This window comes from Grammomys surdaster, unplaced genomic scaffold (genome assembly GCF_004785775.1).
Source record: "Grammomys surdaster isolate TR1022 unplaced genomic scaffold, NIH_TR_1.0 126531, whole genome shotgun sequence".
Lineage (NCBI taxonomy): Eukaryota > Metazoa > Chordata > Mammalia > Rodentia > Muridae > Grammomys > Grammomys surdaster.
In genome coordinates, this window is record NW_021621323.1 from 9,108,190 (window position 1) to 9,127,136 (window position 18,947).

The following is an 18,947-nucleotide window of genomic DNA, read 5'->3' on the forward strand; positions in this document are numbered from 1 at the left end:
AGTGCAGTGGCTCCTGGATGACTCAGGATTCAGTTTCTCAACAGGACAGGAGCAGACCGACTCTGTGTCAGCTGCTCTGAGTGCAGTGGCTCCTGGATGACTCAGGATTCAGTTTCTCCACAGGACAGGAGCAGACCAACTCTGTGTCTGCTCCAGCCCAGAGGACCAGGCAGGGGCAGAAGGGAAGTGGAATTCCGGAGGGGCGGGGTTTGGGTAGCTGCTGTGCCCTGGATGTCCCTGGCTCCCCGATCTATCTCTGGGGTTTAGGGAGTGAGATGGAGTTCTTACCAGCTGCTCTGAGTGCAGTGGCTCCTGGATGACTCAGGATTCAGTTTCTCAACAGGACGGGAGCAGACCGACTCTGTGTCTGCTCCAGCCCAGAGGACCAGGCAGGGGCAGAAGGCCGTCCTCATTGTCTTGAGCCGACCCCACTCTCAAGCGGCAAAGAGCAGTACTGACTCTTTTCCTTTAGTGTTCAATTATAGATACTGAACACTTCAAGTCAGGTCGCTAAGTCTAGTTCCAACTTCAGTCTAAGAACTTTGGAAGACAGAACCATCCCTATAAAGGCAGCCCAGCCTACTCATCACAGGACAGTGCTCAGGCTCCCTCCTCTGCTTTCTAACTCTGTCTGCACATATCCTGCAGAAAATAAACTGAGTGTGATCATGAAAAGCAACCAGAGAGAGCTGAGAGTCCTGGACTGAGAACCACTTCCATACAATGAATGTTGTGAATTTCAAGTAATTAAATTATCAAAGGAAACTATCTGAGATGTAGCAGTCACATAATATTCTACTTATTTAAAAATAGAAATGTATATGAGTGTTTTGCCTGCATCTATGTATGTACATTATGTTTTTAATAATAATAATAATAATAATAATAATAACAGTTTTTAAAACTAAGAGTGTCATAATGCAACATATTTTTATTCATTCTCATTCTCTCTCTCTCTCTCTCTCTCTCTCTCTCTCTCTCTCTCTCTCTCTCTCTCTGTGTGTGTGTGTGTGTCCACCTGTGGAGGTCAGAGGTTGATGTTGGTATTTTCTGTCATTCTCTACCTCATTTTTGGGGGAAGGATCTTTGGTAAACCTGGGCTCACTGATTTGGTTGGATGGACTGACCAGGAAGCTTCAGGGACCTTCCTGTCTCTGCAGCCTCAGTGCTGAGATTGTAGACACAGGCACATGCCACAACTCTCAGCTTCTTATCTGACTTCAGGGATCCAGACTCAGATCCTCGGGCTTGCATATTAAGCACTGTACTAAGCCACATTCCCAGCCTTTTTTTTTTTTTTTAATGAGTTAAGAGACAATGGTTTTAATTAAAGGCTCAGGAAAAATACAAAATAAAATGTTAAAAAGAGTAAAGTGATTTTAAATTCTTGAAGCACCAGATCAGAACTTCTGGATAGTCAACTGGAATTTATCCCTCCTTTAAGAATCTAAGGAGCTCTCTGTAACCCAGAGCAGTAAAGCTCAGGCACATCATGCCTTTGCTTTCTCTAAACTCAGGGTCTTATAATTCTATAGAGAAAATAAAAGGAAGAATTTGAAAACAGACTGGGTTATGGGCTGAGTGTGGTGATATGCATACCTTCTCTCCCAGCACTCAAAAGGCAGAAGCAGGCAAGCTCTGTGAGTCAAGGCTAGCCTGGTCTACAGAGTGAGCTTCAGGCTGGTCAGGGCTATAAAGTGAAAGTCTGTTTGAAAAAGCAAATGAAGCAACAATAACTACAAATATAAAAATTGCATTATATTTGAGACTGTGGGCTTTTAAATTGTACTGTAAGTAACCTAAGATTTTTTTCACACTGCTTTTGCAATTCTGGGAAAGCATGGTTTGAATTTCATTTTAAAAAACTGAGACTAAAATATGCACATGAAATGCAGATTTTGGCATGTAAGACTCCATCAGTTGGCTACCCCTAATTTATTGCTTTTATACTTAGAACAAGATATAAATGTGAAAATTTAAAGTTATTAAAGTCTTCATTTATATTTCATATACTTTTTTTTTAAAAAAAGAAAACTCCTGGCTAGGAATTACTCTGTTAAGAAAAAGTACAGGCCTGGAGAGATGGCTCCAAAGTTAAGAGCATTGGGTATTCTTTCAGTAGACTAGATTCAGTTCCCTGTACCTTGATAGCAGCTTACAAGTGTTCATAGTTTCAGTTCCACTTATATACTTTTAGGTAAATGCTCACATACACAAAATGAAACTAAATAAACATTTAAAAAGGTATGAAGGTTACAGACACAGATCAGTGGTAAAGAGCTTTGTAGCACAGTCAGTGCTCTGGCTTTGGTCTGCAACATTGCTTTGACCTCTAATGCCACGGCACAATTCCTGCCGCCCCTCCCCCCCCATGTCTGGGTAGAGTTTGGAAAACATTTTTATAGATTTCCCATTTTTGCACTCAGTTTCAAGGTTACTTAGCTATTCAAGTTTAAAGGCATCCCAGAAATGTCCTTTGCTTTCACCATACACTCTGTATAAGGAAAGGAAGACACAGGAGTAGGACCCTGCCACCCTTTGAAACCACAGCCAATTCTAGGTCTTCAATTCTATTCCATTGATCTTCCTGCCTGTCTCTGTACCAATACCATGCAGTTTTTATCACTATTGCTCTGTAGTAGAGCTTGAGGGATGCTCTAACATATAACAAGGACATATGCTCCACTATGTTCATAGCAGCCTTATTTATAATAGCCAGAAGCTGGAAAGAACCCAGATGTCCTTCAACTGAGGAATGGATACAAAAAATATGATACATTTACACAATGGAGTATTATACTCAGCTGTTAAAAACAATGAATTTGAGAAATTTTTAGGTAAATGGATAGAACTAGAAAATATCCTGAGTGAGGTAAGCCAATCACAAAAGAACACACATGGTATTCACTCACTGATTACTGGATATTAGCCCAGAACCTTGAAATACCCAAGATTCAACTCACAGGCCACATGAAGCTCATGAAGAAGGAAGACCAAGTGGGGGTGCTTCGGTCCTTCTTAGAAGGAGCAACAAAATACTCAAGGGAGCAAATATGGAGACAAAGTGAGGGACAGAAGCTGAAGGAGGTCTGGAGACCATTCTACCTGAGTATCCATCCCATGTGCAGTCACCAAAGGTAGATGCTGACTTCGTGTGGAAGTCAGGAAGTACATGCTGACAAGAGCCTGATACAGCTGTCTCCTTAGAGGTGTGCAAGAGTCTGACATATCCAGAGGCAGATGCTTACAGCTAACCATTGAATTGATCACAGGGTTCCCAATGGAGGAGTTAGAGTGAAGACTGTAGGAGCCGAAAGGGTTTGCAGCTCCATGAGGAGAGCAACAATACCAACCAACCAGTGCTCCCAGGGTCTAAACCACCAGCCTGGGAGCACTTAGGGAGGGACCCGTGGCTCCAGCTGTATATGCAAGGGTGAAGGGCCTTGTCGGGCATAGGTGGGAGAAGAGATCCTTGGTCTCATGAAGGCTGGACGCCCCAGTGGGTGGGAGTTTGAGGGTGGAGAGGTGGGAATGGGGGGGTAGTTAGGGGCACATCTGCAGAGAAGCAGGAGGAGGGGTGATGGGATAGGGAGTTCCTAGGCGGGGGGTGGGGAGTGTGGTAAGGGGATAACATATGAAATGTAAATAAAACATCCAATTAAAAAAAGAAAGAAACCACAGCCAAGGATACTCCTCACTGTTTCGGATGTCGACCACCAGGAGCTTCGGTTTACTGGACTTAGTTTTCTTGGTGGGGGTTTTGAAATGGCCTGTCACTGTCAGCTCACACAAATCGATCAGGTCCTCTGCTGAAATCCGGGGTGATACTTCTGATTTCAGATCACTTAAAGGGATGGATTCTCTTGACTGAAAAAGAAAAGGGCACAAGGAACAAAAATATTGATAATTTTATAGAGACAAACTATAGGCAGATATATTTCAGTATAGCCCAAGGAGAAGCTGACTCTAGCTCAGTTTGGGAAACTGTAGTATAACTGTGCTGCCTTCTAAGCAGACCTAAGACCGTCCCACTAGGTCTCATCTTTTCACCTGTTCTATGGTAGGTGGCTAATTGAGACCAAAGATATTAGCAGTCATTCTTGGTGTTATTTAGTACAGAGAAATATTACCACAACCCCCATATCCCCACAGTAAGCAATGCAATAAATTTAACCCAACAAAAATTAACTGAACAGTACTATTGATTTTGAAACCCTCTGGGATGTAACTTGAGAATTAGTGCTTTCTAGGGCTGGGAATATAGCTGAGTGGAAACCTGTTTGCCCTGTATGCATGAGGCCCTAAAACAACAAACAACTAACAACAAGAAACCCACAAAGAGTTCTTAACATTTCCTTAACTGATAGTATGGTAATCAAGGAGAAATATGTATATGCTTAGTCACTATCAAAATTGAGCCTAATTGTTCTCTCATTTTCTGAGTTTTATTCTGTAATTCTACTCTGGATCCGCAACTTAGTATTCTAGGAAAAAAAATAAACCATATAAATCATTCACCAGACAAATTTGTTATGAAAATAAAACCAAAAATGTGTTCAACTGGAATTTGATGTCAGCTTTCGTCTCTGGAGTTTCTCTGACTGTGCCCTAAAATCTTTAGTGGTAAAACACTTGTCCATTTACCTTGTTAATATCTGAACAGAAATGGAAATGGCTAAGCTTTAATATTAAGAATTAAAGCTACTTAAATATTTTGAAATTAAAAGCGAGCTTTAACATCAGCCTCGCTGTGCGTTTCTTGTGAGACTGCCGTCTTGCAGGTGCTTCTCACCACCTCCATATGAAGCTATGTACATCTTTGGGGAGGAAATAAAGAGCTGTGATTGGCATAGTTCCACCTGCAGTCACTTGGTGATGGATGTGGCATTTAGAACAGAAGCATTATCTGCATGAAGGACATTCCCTGGCTGATAAGGAAGAGTACTTTATAGGAGTGTTCTCTCTGATGAAAGAGTGCTCTGTTCCATCCAAACGGGTACTTGGGTTTTTAGGAAAGAACATTGCTCCATAGTTTTTTTTTTTTTAAACTCTTTATTGATTCTTTGTGAATTTCACATCACGGACCCCAGTGCAACTCATCTCCCTGTCTCTCCATATCCACCCTCTGCTCTTGCAACCTCCCTGCAAAGCAAAGCAAACAAACCAAACTCTGGTTGTGGAAGCTGTGCATCTCCCTGCATACCCTCTTCACAAACAGCTTTACTTGCAAATGCTCATTGCAATGACCACTGGTCTGGTTCAAGGCCTCTAGTTTCTGTTATACTATCCATACTGGATTCTCACCAGGACTCTTCTCAGACATCCTCTTGTTGCCCTATATCATGGATATCCTGCAGCTTTGGTTCTGGAGGGCCAGCTCCTTCATGTTGTCTATCAGTTTATAAATGGGTAGATGTTGGGGCGGCCCAATTCAAGGCCCTGTATCTGGGCCTGAATGGTATCTGAATTGGTCAGTCCGATAGCTCTCCTACACTCATACATTACACGGGGCCAGCTCTCCAGCACTGCCTAGGCAAGGTGCAGGACCTAATTTCTCCCAGTGCTGCTTCCTGTTTGGGGTGGGGACACCTTTCCCTGCTGCACAGTTCTTTCTTTGTGACAAGGTTTCTCTGCACTCTGGCTGTACTGGAACTCATTCTGTAGACAAGGATGGCCTCAAACTCATGGAGATCTGCTTGCCTCTGCCTCCTGAGTGCTGGGACGAAAGGCATGCACCACTATGCCTGATCAAATTTTAAGAGCAGGAGAGGAATCACAGACAAAGCATAACTTTCCAGCCTTCTCTGAATGTATGCAAAAAAAGGATTTTAATATGATATATGCAGCTGCCTCTGTAGATTGACTTTCAGAGTTAAAACAAATGAAGCTATTAGGACAAATTACACTAAGAAGAGCACAGTAAAATTATTATGAAATACATAGTCTAGTACTTTTTTAGTTTCCTAAGTGGTTTTATCATTTATTATAAACTTTGTCCTAAGAGGAAAACAGAGCTTCTTCCACACACCATCTGCCTCCCTGTGCTAGCACCATGTGTGTTGGTGCTTTTTTCTTGAGACTGGAGCCTCTAGCTCACGGTCTTTGTTACAGATGATGCAGAGGGATTTAGAATAACTACATATAACTCAGGTTTTATCACAAGAAAGCTTTGACTGTTTAATATTACATAAGCCTTATGTGTACAGAATTATTTATTTGGTACTTCTAGATTTGAATTCTCAACAATTAAAACTTATCTTTTTTCTCTTTTCTTTCTGTGTATGTGCTGCATTTGGGTATGTGAATGTGTGGGTGTACATGTATATGTGGGCTCATGTTTGCTTGCAGGTGTGTGTACATGTCTGTGTTTAGGCCAGAGGTTAACCTCAGATATCACTCCTTGAGATCCATTCAACTTGTCTTCTGTCACTGGTCTGGAGACAGTTGAGTGTGCAAGGCTGGCTGGCTAGAGCTGGGCATACTGCCATGCTTGCTTTTTAACTTCACCCCGGGGATTGAGTTTAGGTTCTCGTACCTGCACTACTATGGGCAGGGGCATTCCCCCAGCCTCTTCTCTGCTTTGTAATATGCAACTGCCATGCTGCTCAGATTGACCTTGGACTTGTAACCACACCCCCCCACCCCCAGCTTCAGCCTTTAAGTGCCAAGATTAGAGTTGTTTATCACCATATCCAGGAGAGAGCAAGCTTAGATAGTAAAGGTTCAAAATGTAAATCTATCTGAGAATTTTAGAAAAAAAATCATATTGTTTTGTTTGCCCAGAGTCAGAATTTACTTGGCAGATTATTGATGAAAACCCTATAGTAGCCCAGACCTTTGAAATGGCTACCTGCACGGATTTATATAGTCAGTCCCACCAAGTCCCAAGCATCTAAATATGGAAACAAGATATTTTGCTATTTGTAAGCACTGCATTTTGACACTGTGTGAAAGACCTGGGCTTTTACTTCTAATGCATCAGTTCTCCCTTTCGGAGCTATGATGTCTAATGCATATATGTATATGTAGTAATATATTAATTTCATCCATATTATATATATATATATATATGCACTAGAAAGCTTTCTACCCCCCCCCCCACACTTTCAAGCTAATATGAGTGAAACAGGAATTTTAGTAAGGCTCTTGTTTAAAATACAACCCCCCTTCCTCACCCAGTTCAATTCCCCAGTAACTAATCAGTGTCCTGGGTCACCGACCCTGCTCTGTGACTCACAACAGAGGTCTCCCACTGCAGAAGGAGCTCTCGCAAAGGCTTTTGCATCTCATAAACCACAAGAAAGTGGAGATGACATAGCTGCTAAGGGAAACTGGGTGAATGAATGCAAAAGGAAAGGAAGAAAGGAAGACATATGAAATAAAGAAACAGGTCTGGGGATCATACCATGATGAACACATTTTGGCCCTAAAGTTTTAAACATGAGACTGGAAAAAAGACAACGAGTAAGGAAAAGGCAAATTCCTATTTACACACGTGAAACTCAGCTTCCCAGAGTACATCACATTGAAAATATTAAGAATATAGCTAGAGACAGGAACAGAAATTTGTGAGAAGTCACAGCTGGAGGATCATATTAGGTGTCAGCAGATAATTGTAATTAAATTCATAAGAAAAAACTAATTAAAAAAGAAAAATTACAGACATATTGATTTTTGGCAGGCATAGTTATATACTGTAAAGACAACCTTAAATTCTGTAGTATTAAAAGCAGAGCTGAAATGTTTTTTTTAAAAAATTTCAACCAGTTCTCCTTTTTCTCCATGTCATTACTAAGACAACTAAAGTGCTCAGTGTTTCAAGTTCATGTGCGGAGGACAGTCCTCTGCAAAAGGTACAGACATAAACTATCATGTTCAAGCTTTAAGAGAAAAGCGACTTTAAAAACATCGCTCTAAAAAGCCCCATCATCTCCAAAGATAATTTCCCATCCATTTAAGACACTGTATTGCTCCAGTAGCACTTTTAAAGTTTATCTCATTTTTAGAGGACTGGAGGTTCCTAAGACTCAGCCAGAGCATCCTCAACAGTGTCAGAGGTAGCTGCTACGCTCCGGAGGCTGCAGAACGCATTTTCCACACAGGACAGGGTTTGTTCCCCTAAATAGAGGAGAGATAATGTATGTGAGTATGAAATATGGAGAGGAGAGACAGAATTCTTCTCAGTGATTGAGGATTTTATGGTGAAAATTTCACAGATGTGCTCTATAGAAACTGAGTGCAGGCTAAATTTCCTCAGAGACAGTAATTTTCCCTTTGCTTTACAGTATCAGCTTGGGGTATTTCATCCTCTGGGCCTCAGTTTTATGATGACTAATTGAAGAAAGAAGACTAAATTTAAAGACACTATTATTTATTTTAACTCTAGTGTTCTGTGACTTCCTTTCTGATAGGCAGCAATAAACTTTCAAACACCCACTCCCTTCCTTGGACACAAGTGAGGAACTTGTTTAGTACTCTGTTCTTTGAGGTTTACTTAAAAAAGACTCAGTGGTGATCACTGCAGGCCTCCTCGTAAGCAGAACACACACATACAGACAGACCTGTGAGAACATAGCACCAAACCAAGTACAAGTACCACTCCACACAGTTACAGCTGTTTCTGAGAGGATGGACAAGATGGGGGTGGTAGTAATCCAAGAACATAAGTGTCAGTGTGGGTGGGGTGGGGTTCTGAGACAGGGGCAAGGGGATAGTGTAGGCAGGGTAGGAGCTGCTTATACTTGCTTACTTGTATAGAAGTCTCTGGAAGCAATTTTCAAATAAAAGCAGAACCTGATACCTGAAAAGCAGAACCTGAAGAGGACGAGGCTCCACTCCCCCCTGGAGGTGGAACATCTACTTCTTGGAAGGGGCTACTTACCACTGTCTGTAGTTCTACCTATTCCTTCCTAATGACCACACCAAGAACAAGGTGTTAAGTGAGGTCAGCCGAGTGCTTGTTTTATTCTTACTCTTAATTTTGATGAAATATTTGCTGGCTAGTTGTTTGCCAAACTGGAAAGAAGGAACTTCACTTGAGAAAATGCTTTTGTCAGTTTGGTCTCTAGGCAAATCTGTGGGCATTTTCTTGACTAATGATAGATGTGTGAGGGCTCATTGTCTGTGGGTGGTAGTACCCCTGAGTTGATGGTCCTTGTTTGTATAAGACAGCAGACTGAGTAAGCTATGGGGAGCAAGCCAATAAGCAGAGTCCCTTCATGGTTCCCACCTCAGTTCTTGCCTCCAGTTCTTGTGCTGACTCCCCTTGATGATGGATTGTGGTCTTTATCATAGCAATGGAGAATAAACTAGGACACAGTCTTTATTTACTATCATGACAGCCAACCATATATATCAAGTTAAAAGACTCAAAAGTTTCAGCAGAAAACACAGAAAACAAAGGAGGGATACTCAGCTGTTTCTAATAACTAATTACTTATTTGAATGCACTATAAACCAGACAATTCTCATGAGAATTTGGGTACAGAAGCACCAAAGTCCATAATGTATTTAGCTGTATTTCTAACTTCTTTCAAATATGTAAAGGCATTTTAATGAGATCAGCAAAGCTATTCATATCACAGCCACGCCTAAAACCAGAGACCATGAAGCTGTACCTTGAATTTATAACGTAATGGTGAGTATTATGGAATGGAATTGACAAATCTGAAGCTGCCTTTCAATTAAATTAACTCTCATGTTTCATATTTTCTTATTGATGATAAAAGAATCTCAGAGGTAATTTTACGACTCATTTGATCTCTGAATCACAAATTAAGAATAAACAAATACAATATTTTTAGAAGAAAAATAGACAAAAGTGTAGCCAGGATAGTGGTGATTGGTGTGGAACAAAAGAAAATGTGTACTTTGAGGAGAGGGAGGGAAAACTTGAGACCAGCAAGGACGCTGTGCAGCTCTACACAAGGCTGAGTCAGGAAGGTAATAACCCAGGTAACAGAGCCACACGGATAGAGCTCAGCAGTCTCCCTGCTGGGGCACCCTCATGGTATGCAGGAAACTGCAGCACTCACAGTCAGTTTGCATATGAAGGTACTAACCTAGTGTAGAGATTAGTTGATTCATAATATGATGACATTATTGGGATGTGGTAAGGTCAGGAGGTTGGGCCCAGTTAGAGGAAGTGAGCTTGTTAATGAGGACAATATTTTGCCTTGGTCCCGCAGTATACACTTCCACTGTCATATTCTGCTCAAGCATATAGGTCAAGAAACTGATAAAACCAGGAACCAAATATTTCTACCCTTAAGATCTTCTGTCAGGTATTTTTGTCACATTTTCATTTACATGAAAACCTAATACATCAAACACACACACACACACACACACACACACACGTTTTAAACACAGGCTGTTTTCAAAAGGCAGGGTTTCTTTTTATAGCCCTGACTGGCCTAGAACTCACTCTGTAGACCAAGTGGGCCTCCAACTCACAGATCCACCTGCCTCTGCCTTCTGAGTGCTAGGATTAAAGGTGTGTGCCACCACTGCCCAGCTAAGTCTTAATAAACTTTTAAAAACTGAAATTATAGAGATGCTTCAGTGGTTAAGGAGCACTGATTCCTTTTCCAAAGGTCCTGAGTTCAGTTCCCAGCAACCACATGGTAGCTCACAAACATCTGTAATGGGATCTGATGACCTCTTCTGGTGTGTCTGAAAAGTGCACTCACATAAATAAAATGAATACATCTTCAAAAGGAAAACAAAAGAAAACAAACTGAAATCATGTCATGTTCTCATAATGGAAGAGAAGCACAGCTTGGCCATATTAGAAAGTATACATGTAGATGAAAATTCAGTAACATGCTACTATAAGACCAATGCTAACTGGAAACTTTAAAAAGAAATACAAAATGCTATAAGCAAATGAAAATGATTGCAACATACCAAAATCTATGAAGTCTGGGCAAAGAGGCACTTTACAGAGAAGCATGCAGTAGTCTACAGGCAGATCAAAAAAGGAAAGCTACTTCACACGACTCCTCAGCACATCCTAACAGTCTGGAGTGAGAACAAAGAAAACCCAAAAGTAGAGAAAGGACAGATAACCAGAACGGAAATTTTAAAAAGTAAAATCAATCAAAGCAGTTTGATGTTGTTTGTAAGACAGGCCTTGCCTTTGCAGCCAAGGTGACCTAGATCTCCCTGTCTCCACAGTGGGGAAATGACAGACAAGGGCCACCATGCCCTGTGACCACCATGCGGAGTGAATGAGCTGTGGGTTTTGACAAGGTAAATGAGACCGACTAAATGTTCTGCTTTAACAAGGAAGAGTGAGAAAACTCAAAGTCAGAGGTGAAAACAAGGATTTTCACAGCACAGAAATACAAAGGACCATGAGAAACCCATATTAGATACTAACAATGTGGAAAGCCTACAAGAGATGTGTACATTTCTGAATACATAGTATCAAATTGGAAATCTAAATATGCAAATAATGAACAGCAATACTGAATAATTAAAATCTCCCATCTGAGAAAAGCCTCAAGAACATGAAAGATTTGTTGCTGAATTACACAAAATATTTAAATGACTTTTCAAATTCCTCTTAAACATCTTCTCTAACTGAAATGGGAAGAACTCTGCCAGCATTAACTTAGTATCAGAACCATACACAGATCCCACACAAAGGAAAACTAAAAACATATACCCTGGTGGCTATAAATGCCTATGTTCTCTATAAAACAGTAGCAAACAAATTCGGTATCACAATAAAAAAACCAGACCAGGGTTCAGTATGACTCATCCCAGTGATGGCGTAATGGTTCAAAAATAAAACAAATCGGCCACTGTGACTCACCTCTCAGAATGGAGGAATCACCTCAACAGATATAGAAAGGACACTCAATAAGATTTAACATTCCTTTATAGAAAGGACACTCAATAAGATTTAACATTCCTTTATAATAAAATTCATTTATTTGTCACTCAGGCCTGGTGGTACATACCTTTAATCCTAACACTCAGGAAAAAGAATAGGCAGATGGCCAAGTTTGAGACCAGTCTGATCTACAAGTGAGTTTCAGGCCAACCAGTTATATTTAGACCTTGTCTCCAAAAACAAACAACAAAAGCATAACATTGTCAAGAAATTAGGACAAAATCTCAAAACAGTAAAGGTTATGTTTAAAAGGGTAAAAGATAAAATAAATCTTAAGAAGGATGGTAAAAAGATAAAAAGAGAATGACAGTGTTCATGATTTCCCATGTTTATAGATCAGAAGACTTAAGGTTCAAATGACCTTAGTATTTCATTGTTCAATATAATTCTCACCAAAATACTGAAAACCTTTATCACATAAATAGAAAAAGCCCTAATATGTATGTGGAAGCAGGAAAGACCAAGATAAGCTATAAAAATCTAAAATCTAGAATGCGGGAAAAAGGTAGTACAATGTTTGACTTCAAAACAAAATTATAACCAAACTGTGGCATTGTTATACTACATACATACATACATACATACATACATACATGCACACATGCACACATGCACACATGCTCGCATGCACGGAAGAAAACAAAAATTTAAAGTAATTTAAAATCATATAGTCAAATATTATTTAACAAAGACACCAGTATCCAGTAGAGAGAAGACGATCTATTCAATAAATGTCCAGTCTCACAATGATTAGGTAAAAGCAAATCAAAAGCCTGAGAAAGCAGTGGTATAAGTCTGTATTCTCAGCACTGGTGAGGGAGGCAGGCACACTGTGAGTTAAAGAGCACCTCAGGTGTCCAGGGGTACATGGTGAAGAGTCTATCTTCCTCAAAACAACAATGACAATAAAGCACTAAGATACATCATCCTATCTCAATTAGAAAGGTTATTATCAAGAAGACAGAAATAGCAAATGATGATACAGATGGGAGAAAGGGTGGTGGGAATGTAAATTGTATAGACATTGTGGAATACCATATAGGATTCCTCAGAAAACTAAAATAGATGCACTCTACTGATACGGTGAATGTACCACTGGGAACATATGCAAAGGAGACAATCTCTGTACTAAAAGGATGCATGCACTCCTATGTTCACCATAGTGCTGCTCACAGAACTAGGATATGGAGTCTATGTAAATGCTCTGAACAATGAGTCCGTATATAACACGACAGAGCATGATTCAGCATTAAATATGAAACTGCCATTTGGGGTAACATGGATAGAACTGGTTTCATTATGCTAAGAGAAGAAAGTCAGACATAGAGAGTCAGATACCACATCTTGTCATTTCTGTAAACTTGTAAGTCAGTGTCATGAGAAATGGAATGGGACTGTGGTCACTGGGGACTTGGAAAGGCCTGAGAGAGAGTGAATCAAAAGAGGTTTTGTAGAGAGACAGTAAACCACAACTGGGAGGAAGAATTAGTTCTGGGTTCTCTATTACATATACAGAAGGGTAAGTAGAGGGTCAAACAATCATGACATATTTCAATGTGACCAGAAGAGGATGAAATTCCAACATATGAAGATGATTAGTGTTTGAGGGGATGGAAATTCTTATTACCCTGATTGCATTACTATACATTATATACATGTATTTAATTACTAAAATGTACTGCATAAACATACTACAAATTCAGTCCCAATAAAGAGAAAACTCAATAAACTATTTTATATATACTATTTTATATGCAAAAGTCTACAAAACAGAACAGAAATTCTAATTAAAATGAACAGTATGAATGTATAGGTATAGGTGAATTACTATAGCACTTAGACTAGATACTGTTAACTTTAAAATTGTTAAACTAAAAATCTTCATATCTCCCTTCTGGTGTAATGGAGCTTAAAATGTGATACTAAGTCCTCAGAGGTGGTGTAGGTGTGGCTGCTGTGTCACTGTGCATCAGTAGATGGTAGAGAAGAAAGAGAGGATGTCTACACTCAGTGTTCTGACCTATTAACATCTGAATGATTAGTAGCCTAACATTCCCTGAAAAAAGCCAGCCTGAGATGACTACCAGTCTAGTCTGGCACCTGGGGGCCCAGACTGGGAGCTAGCCTGAGACAACCACCAGTCCAGTACAGCACAGGCCTGGAAGGGCTCCCAGGGCAGGGAGTGATCCAGAGACTTAGAAGAACTACAGCCTAGGACCATGGGCCCCTCTCTTACAGATCCCAAACTACAGGATCTCCATGACACAGAGCAACAACAGGATAGCTGAGAGGAGTCCCACTGAGGATCCAGTATTGGTAGAGCAACAGAAGCCAGAGGCCTTGCACCAGACCAATGACTCAGGTCAGTGAACATCTGCAAGCAAATATGAATGGACAAAAGGGTGTTCTGTGGGACACACTGCAGCTTCCCCACCTAGATTTTTTTCTCTGTTGGGCATTAGGTTATAAGAGTGGAGGGCAGGTATGGGGGGGAGATGAGTGGGATTGGGGTGCATGATGTGAAGTTCACAACCAATAAAAAGTTAAAATTGTAATAAGCAATCCAAGACAGGGAAATATTGCTAAAAGTTGCAGGCAATCTTTTTGTGATGAAGTAAATCTTTAAGATATTATATTGTCTATAAAATGTAAATATGTAATTTGATACATATATCCCATTAATATTTTAAAAATATTATTTGACAAAATATGAGATGTTTAAGTAAGCACAAATTTTACTTATAGAAATAAAATCACTACTCTATTTTAAAAGCAGAGAGTAATTTAATTGGTTAAAATCACAGGGCAGGACAGAAATCACATGAAGTCCTACATAAGTAGACACAGAAAAGCCATTTGACAAAATCCAGCATTCCTTTAGGATGAAGGTCCTGAAGGAACTAGGGATTATGTGAACACCTCAATGCAATAAAGGGCATCTATGACAAAACTGGGTTTTATAAAAAGCACACTGAGTAAGCCATAGGGAGCAAGCAGGACTCCTTCATGGCTTCTGTTTCAGCTGTAGGTTTCTGCCTTACGTTCCTTCAATGACAGAACTGTGATACTGAACTGTAGAAAAATAAACTCTTTCCTCCTACCTCCCAAACAAAAGAAAAAACCTGCACAGTATTGGCAGAAAACCAGATACAAACATGAGTGGAATAGACTAGAGGACCAAGACATGAGTAAGTCCACGTAGCTATAGCCACTTAGTTTTTGACAACAACAACAACAACAAACAAACAACAACAACAAACAACAACAACAGTGAAAAAGCCATACTGGAGAAAAGAGCCTTTTCAACAAACTGTGCAGGGAAAACTGAACATGTACACATAGATGCAAAGTTAAAGTCTGAAACACTGAAACTGCTATAAACAGCTGAGGATACGGGCGCATCTCAATATACAGGCTGGAGAAGCGATGCGGTGGATAAAGATGGTTGCTGCCAAGCCTGGCTACCGATGATACCTGGAACCCATGTGGTGAATAGTAATCAGCACCTACCAGTTGTTCTCTGATCTCAACATGTGCACGTGGTATATGTGTCCACTCATACAGACACAAAACACGTTTGAACGCTTTGCAATGCTACAATTAACTTCAAAGGAATGCTAAGAAACAAAAAGACATACTTTGTTTTTTCCAAAAAATTTCCTATCAAAATTTCCTACCTAAAAAAAAGAAAAAAAAAACAAACAAAAAATTTCCTACCTATAAATTTATTTGTAGCACACTTAGGATTTTAATAACTTCTTGGTATAGAAAAAGAAACTCTAAAAGATGATGTAATTGATAAATAACAAAAATATGCATATAAATCTGGTTTGTCACAAAGGGATATTTAGGCAAAAAGAGTAATTTAGTTTGTTCAAGAAAATAAACATCTTCATATTAAACTAGCCATTTGATAAATAAAAAAGTTTAATAGTTTGTTAGCTCGACTTGATTGTCCCTTGGTAAGTGGTCATTTTGCTTGATTCTTATAGGACTTCTGAATCATAACATCACACACACACACACACACACACACACACACACACACACACACAGAGAGACAGACACACACACATACAACCAGTGTTAGCTAAACTTTATTCATTGGGCTGAAAGATCGGGAAACCCCTCCTGGCTGGACTTGTCTCAGGTGTGTGAGCTGCAGATAAAGCTCTGGTTTCACTTTTCTTATGGTCTCAGTCTGTGTTAGTATGTGTACAAAATAGGACAAAACCCATCAAAATTAAAATTTTACACCTAGGTTGAAATGTGATTTTTGAACTCATGTCACAAAAATTGCTTATTTACTTATCTTATATTGATATCTTATATGAAGGACTAAGTGGGCCTGAATACATGGGACACTTGCCTTGAAATTTGAAAATCATTAGGCTTCCTGGATCCTGTGTATAATGGTGTCTCTCTCATTGCCACCCTGTCTGTAGAATTGTGCCAGAATCTATTTCCCTTTAAATGTCACAGAATGGCAGTGATTCATGAAATGACATCCTTGAACTTTGAGGTTGTGTAAGGAACATCTCTGTGCAAGACCCCAGATATTCATTAGCTAGCTGGAGTCAGGCTACTGTGCCCATCACTCTCCGAGAAGAAAATGTATTCTGTAGACTCGCTGGTGGAAAAACATTGCTAGAAGATCTGTGTCAAATCAACTCTGAATTAAATCAGGCTGCTCAGGAAAACTGTCACCACTGCAGCCTTCCCTCCAACTTCATGTGGGTATGCTAATTAGCTGTGAGCACTGCCTGCTGCCCGTGGAGACATGTGCCCCGTCTCACATCAGCTCAGCTGCCAGTCTGGACCAAACCTTCTTTGGATACTCTACTCTATATTATGCCAATGTTACTTTTGCCAAAAAGAAAATAATTTATATTTTCTTTTGTTTTCCATTAGAAACATTTTCATAATTCTGCTTCTATCACTCCACCCCCAATCCTCATCAATATAATGTATTCTATAATTCTCCTGGTACATGTTTTGTCTGACCATGGACATACTTTCTGTGTTCATTTCACCTACAGGACATGGCTATATTCAGAAGATCCTTGCATACAGTGGGATGGGGGAGCTGTGTTTACAGAGCAACCACACCAAGATTATAGCTCAGAGAGCAAGCACTTTGATATGCCACTACAAATTCTCATTTCTCCAAGATAATTTCACAAAATGATAAAAGTACATGTTTAAAAGATAGTGAAAAATACCAACTATAATTTCTAAGTTTTAGATGGCTACAGGGAAACAATTAGATGTTTTTAAAAATGAGGAGCATATGAAGGTTCACTGCGAAAAGCAATAATGACCAAGCACCCCTAGTTTACAGTTCCTTGACCTGGAAAGTGAGACTTATTCTTAAGTTATTTGGTTATAATATTTACTTAAATGTCTCATTTCACAAAGTATCTGAGCTAACTTTTAGCTCAACTTGTACTCTAATACATGCTTTACTTTTTATCCTTTCCTGATACATCATTTCCAGCTGCCAAAATAGTTTTCTGTGTACTGAATTAAGTGATATCCCAAATCTGGAACTGATACTGGGAGAAAGGATGTTTATATAAAATGATAAAAATCTTGCTAACTCTAGACTTGAGGAGCTCTGTTTTAAATAACAACTGGGCTCAGAAAAATGAAGAACACAGTTGTAAATGAGGCATGACAGACACTGCAGGTTTTCTTCCTCTTTGTTTTCCTCATTCCAAACCAACTTTCTTCATTTCCATGTATTTACCAAGGTACTTAAAACAGATCCAGTCCACGTTAATGTGAAGTGAATCAGGTACTGAGCATGTGCTCAATAAAATATGCTAAAAGAATAAATATTATCCAAAATTCACCTTAATGATGACAAAAAGAAAAGAAAAAGAATATTCCCCTCTTAGACAAAACAAAATCCTTTGGAACATGGTGGACTAGGAGACCCATCAGAGGGCGTAAGACAACAATTTAGGAAATAAAAGGAACAAGAATAATTTACAATCAGCTACTTCTCCAGGTTCCAGCTCCACTGGTCAACAAACCTCTGCTACAAGTAGACATGAACTTTCTCTACCACCAGACTGCCCTTGCTTGCTGCATTTTACTCCAGGCAAACTAGACTAAAAAAAAAGCAAAGATAGTGCTAGTATAGATTTGAAAGAAGGGACTCCAGCAACTACTGCCAGGGCCTCCATCAACATCCCAACAGGGAAAAACAAGACCTAAACACAAACATCAATCCATGTACTTTGGGCATCATAGAGCCAGCCATTCCGACCCTGGGGGGAAGGGGGGCTCAGCAACCACAGTGGGGCAGAATTTGCCTTAGTTGTTCACAGCCCACAGTCCACAGGCAACAGAACAGAACCAAGAAATCCATACATGCAAAGACAGCCGGAAGACCACAGAAGAGCTCCATTTAAAAGCATATGGAGCATGGCCTAGTCCAGGATCAGAGAGAAAAAACCCAGTAGATCCATGAAGAAACAAAATTGGCATTCAGGGCATGATCTCATTTTCTTAACATGTTCGTCCAGCTCTCCTCCCCCACTACAGCTCTTCTTCATCTCCTGAGTGTCAGTGATCTTCTAGCTCCACCCAGCAGCCTCTCTACAGAGTCTTATCTATGCAGCACAGTAGGGCACAGCAGGCAACACTAGCCCCTACTGTTAGTGCCTTTTTAATGAGTCTCTGCTTCTCCTTTTCTTCCTTTCTCTCTCTCATACCCCTTCCTCTTACTGTCTATTTCCCAAAGCGCAGACGCTGACCTGGTTTACAATATCTAGGCACATATCCTTACCTCTCTTTAAAAGTCTAATGCTAACCAAAGCCTCCACACATCTACCCACTTTTTCTTCTGTCCCAATTATTCCAGTTCCTACGAATGTCTCTCCTCTACTTCCCTCTACAACTCAACATTTCTCACTAGAGTCATAGTGATCACTCACCCTTTCCTTCTCTTTCTCTCATACTAAGGCATTAGCACAGGCGGTACCAATGGAGGCCTTTACTCCCTAAACTAGCCTGTACTTAGCAAGTGTCTGTTTCC

The 18,947-nt window shown here is 40.0% G+C and overlaps 1 protein-coding gene and 1 non-coding gene across 2 annotated transcripts in view; one reads left to right on the forward strand and one right to left on the reverse strand.

Moving 5' to 3' along the window:
* The window catches only part of Tbck (TBC1 domain containing kinase), a 149,582-nt gene that overhangs the window by 35,714 nt on the left and 94,921 nt on the right, over positions 1-18,947 (reverse strand). Inside the window, exon 24 of the mRNA XM_028760363.1 lies at positions 3,692-3,867. Coding sequence (XP_028616196.1) covers positions 3,692-3,867 — 176 coding nt within the window. The remainder of the gene's footprint in view (positions 1-3,691; positions 3,868-18,947) is intronic.
* LOC114614892 lies at positions 13,824-13,956 on the forward strand. The gene has a single exon (XR_003710402.1). It is a non-coding gene; the product is annotated as a small nucleolar RNA SNORA17 (small nucleolar RNA).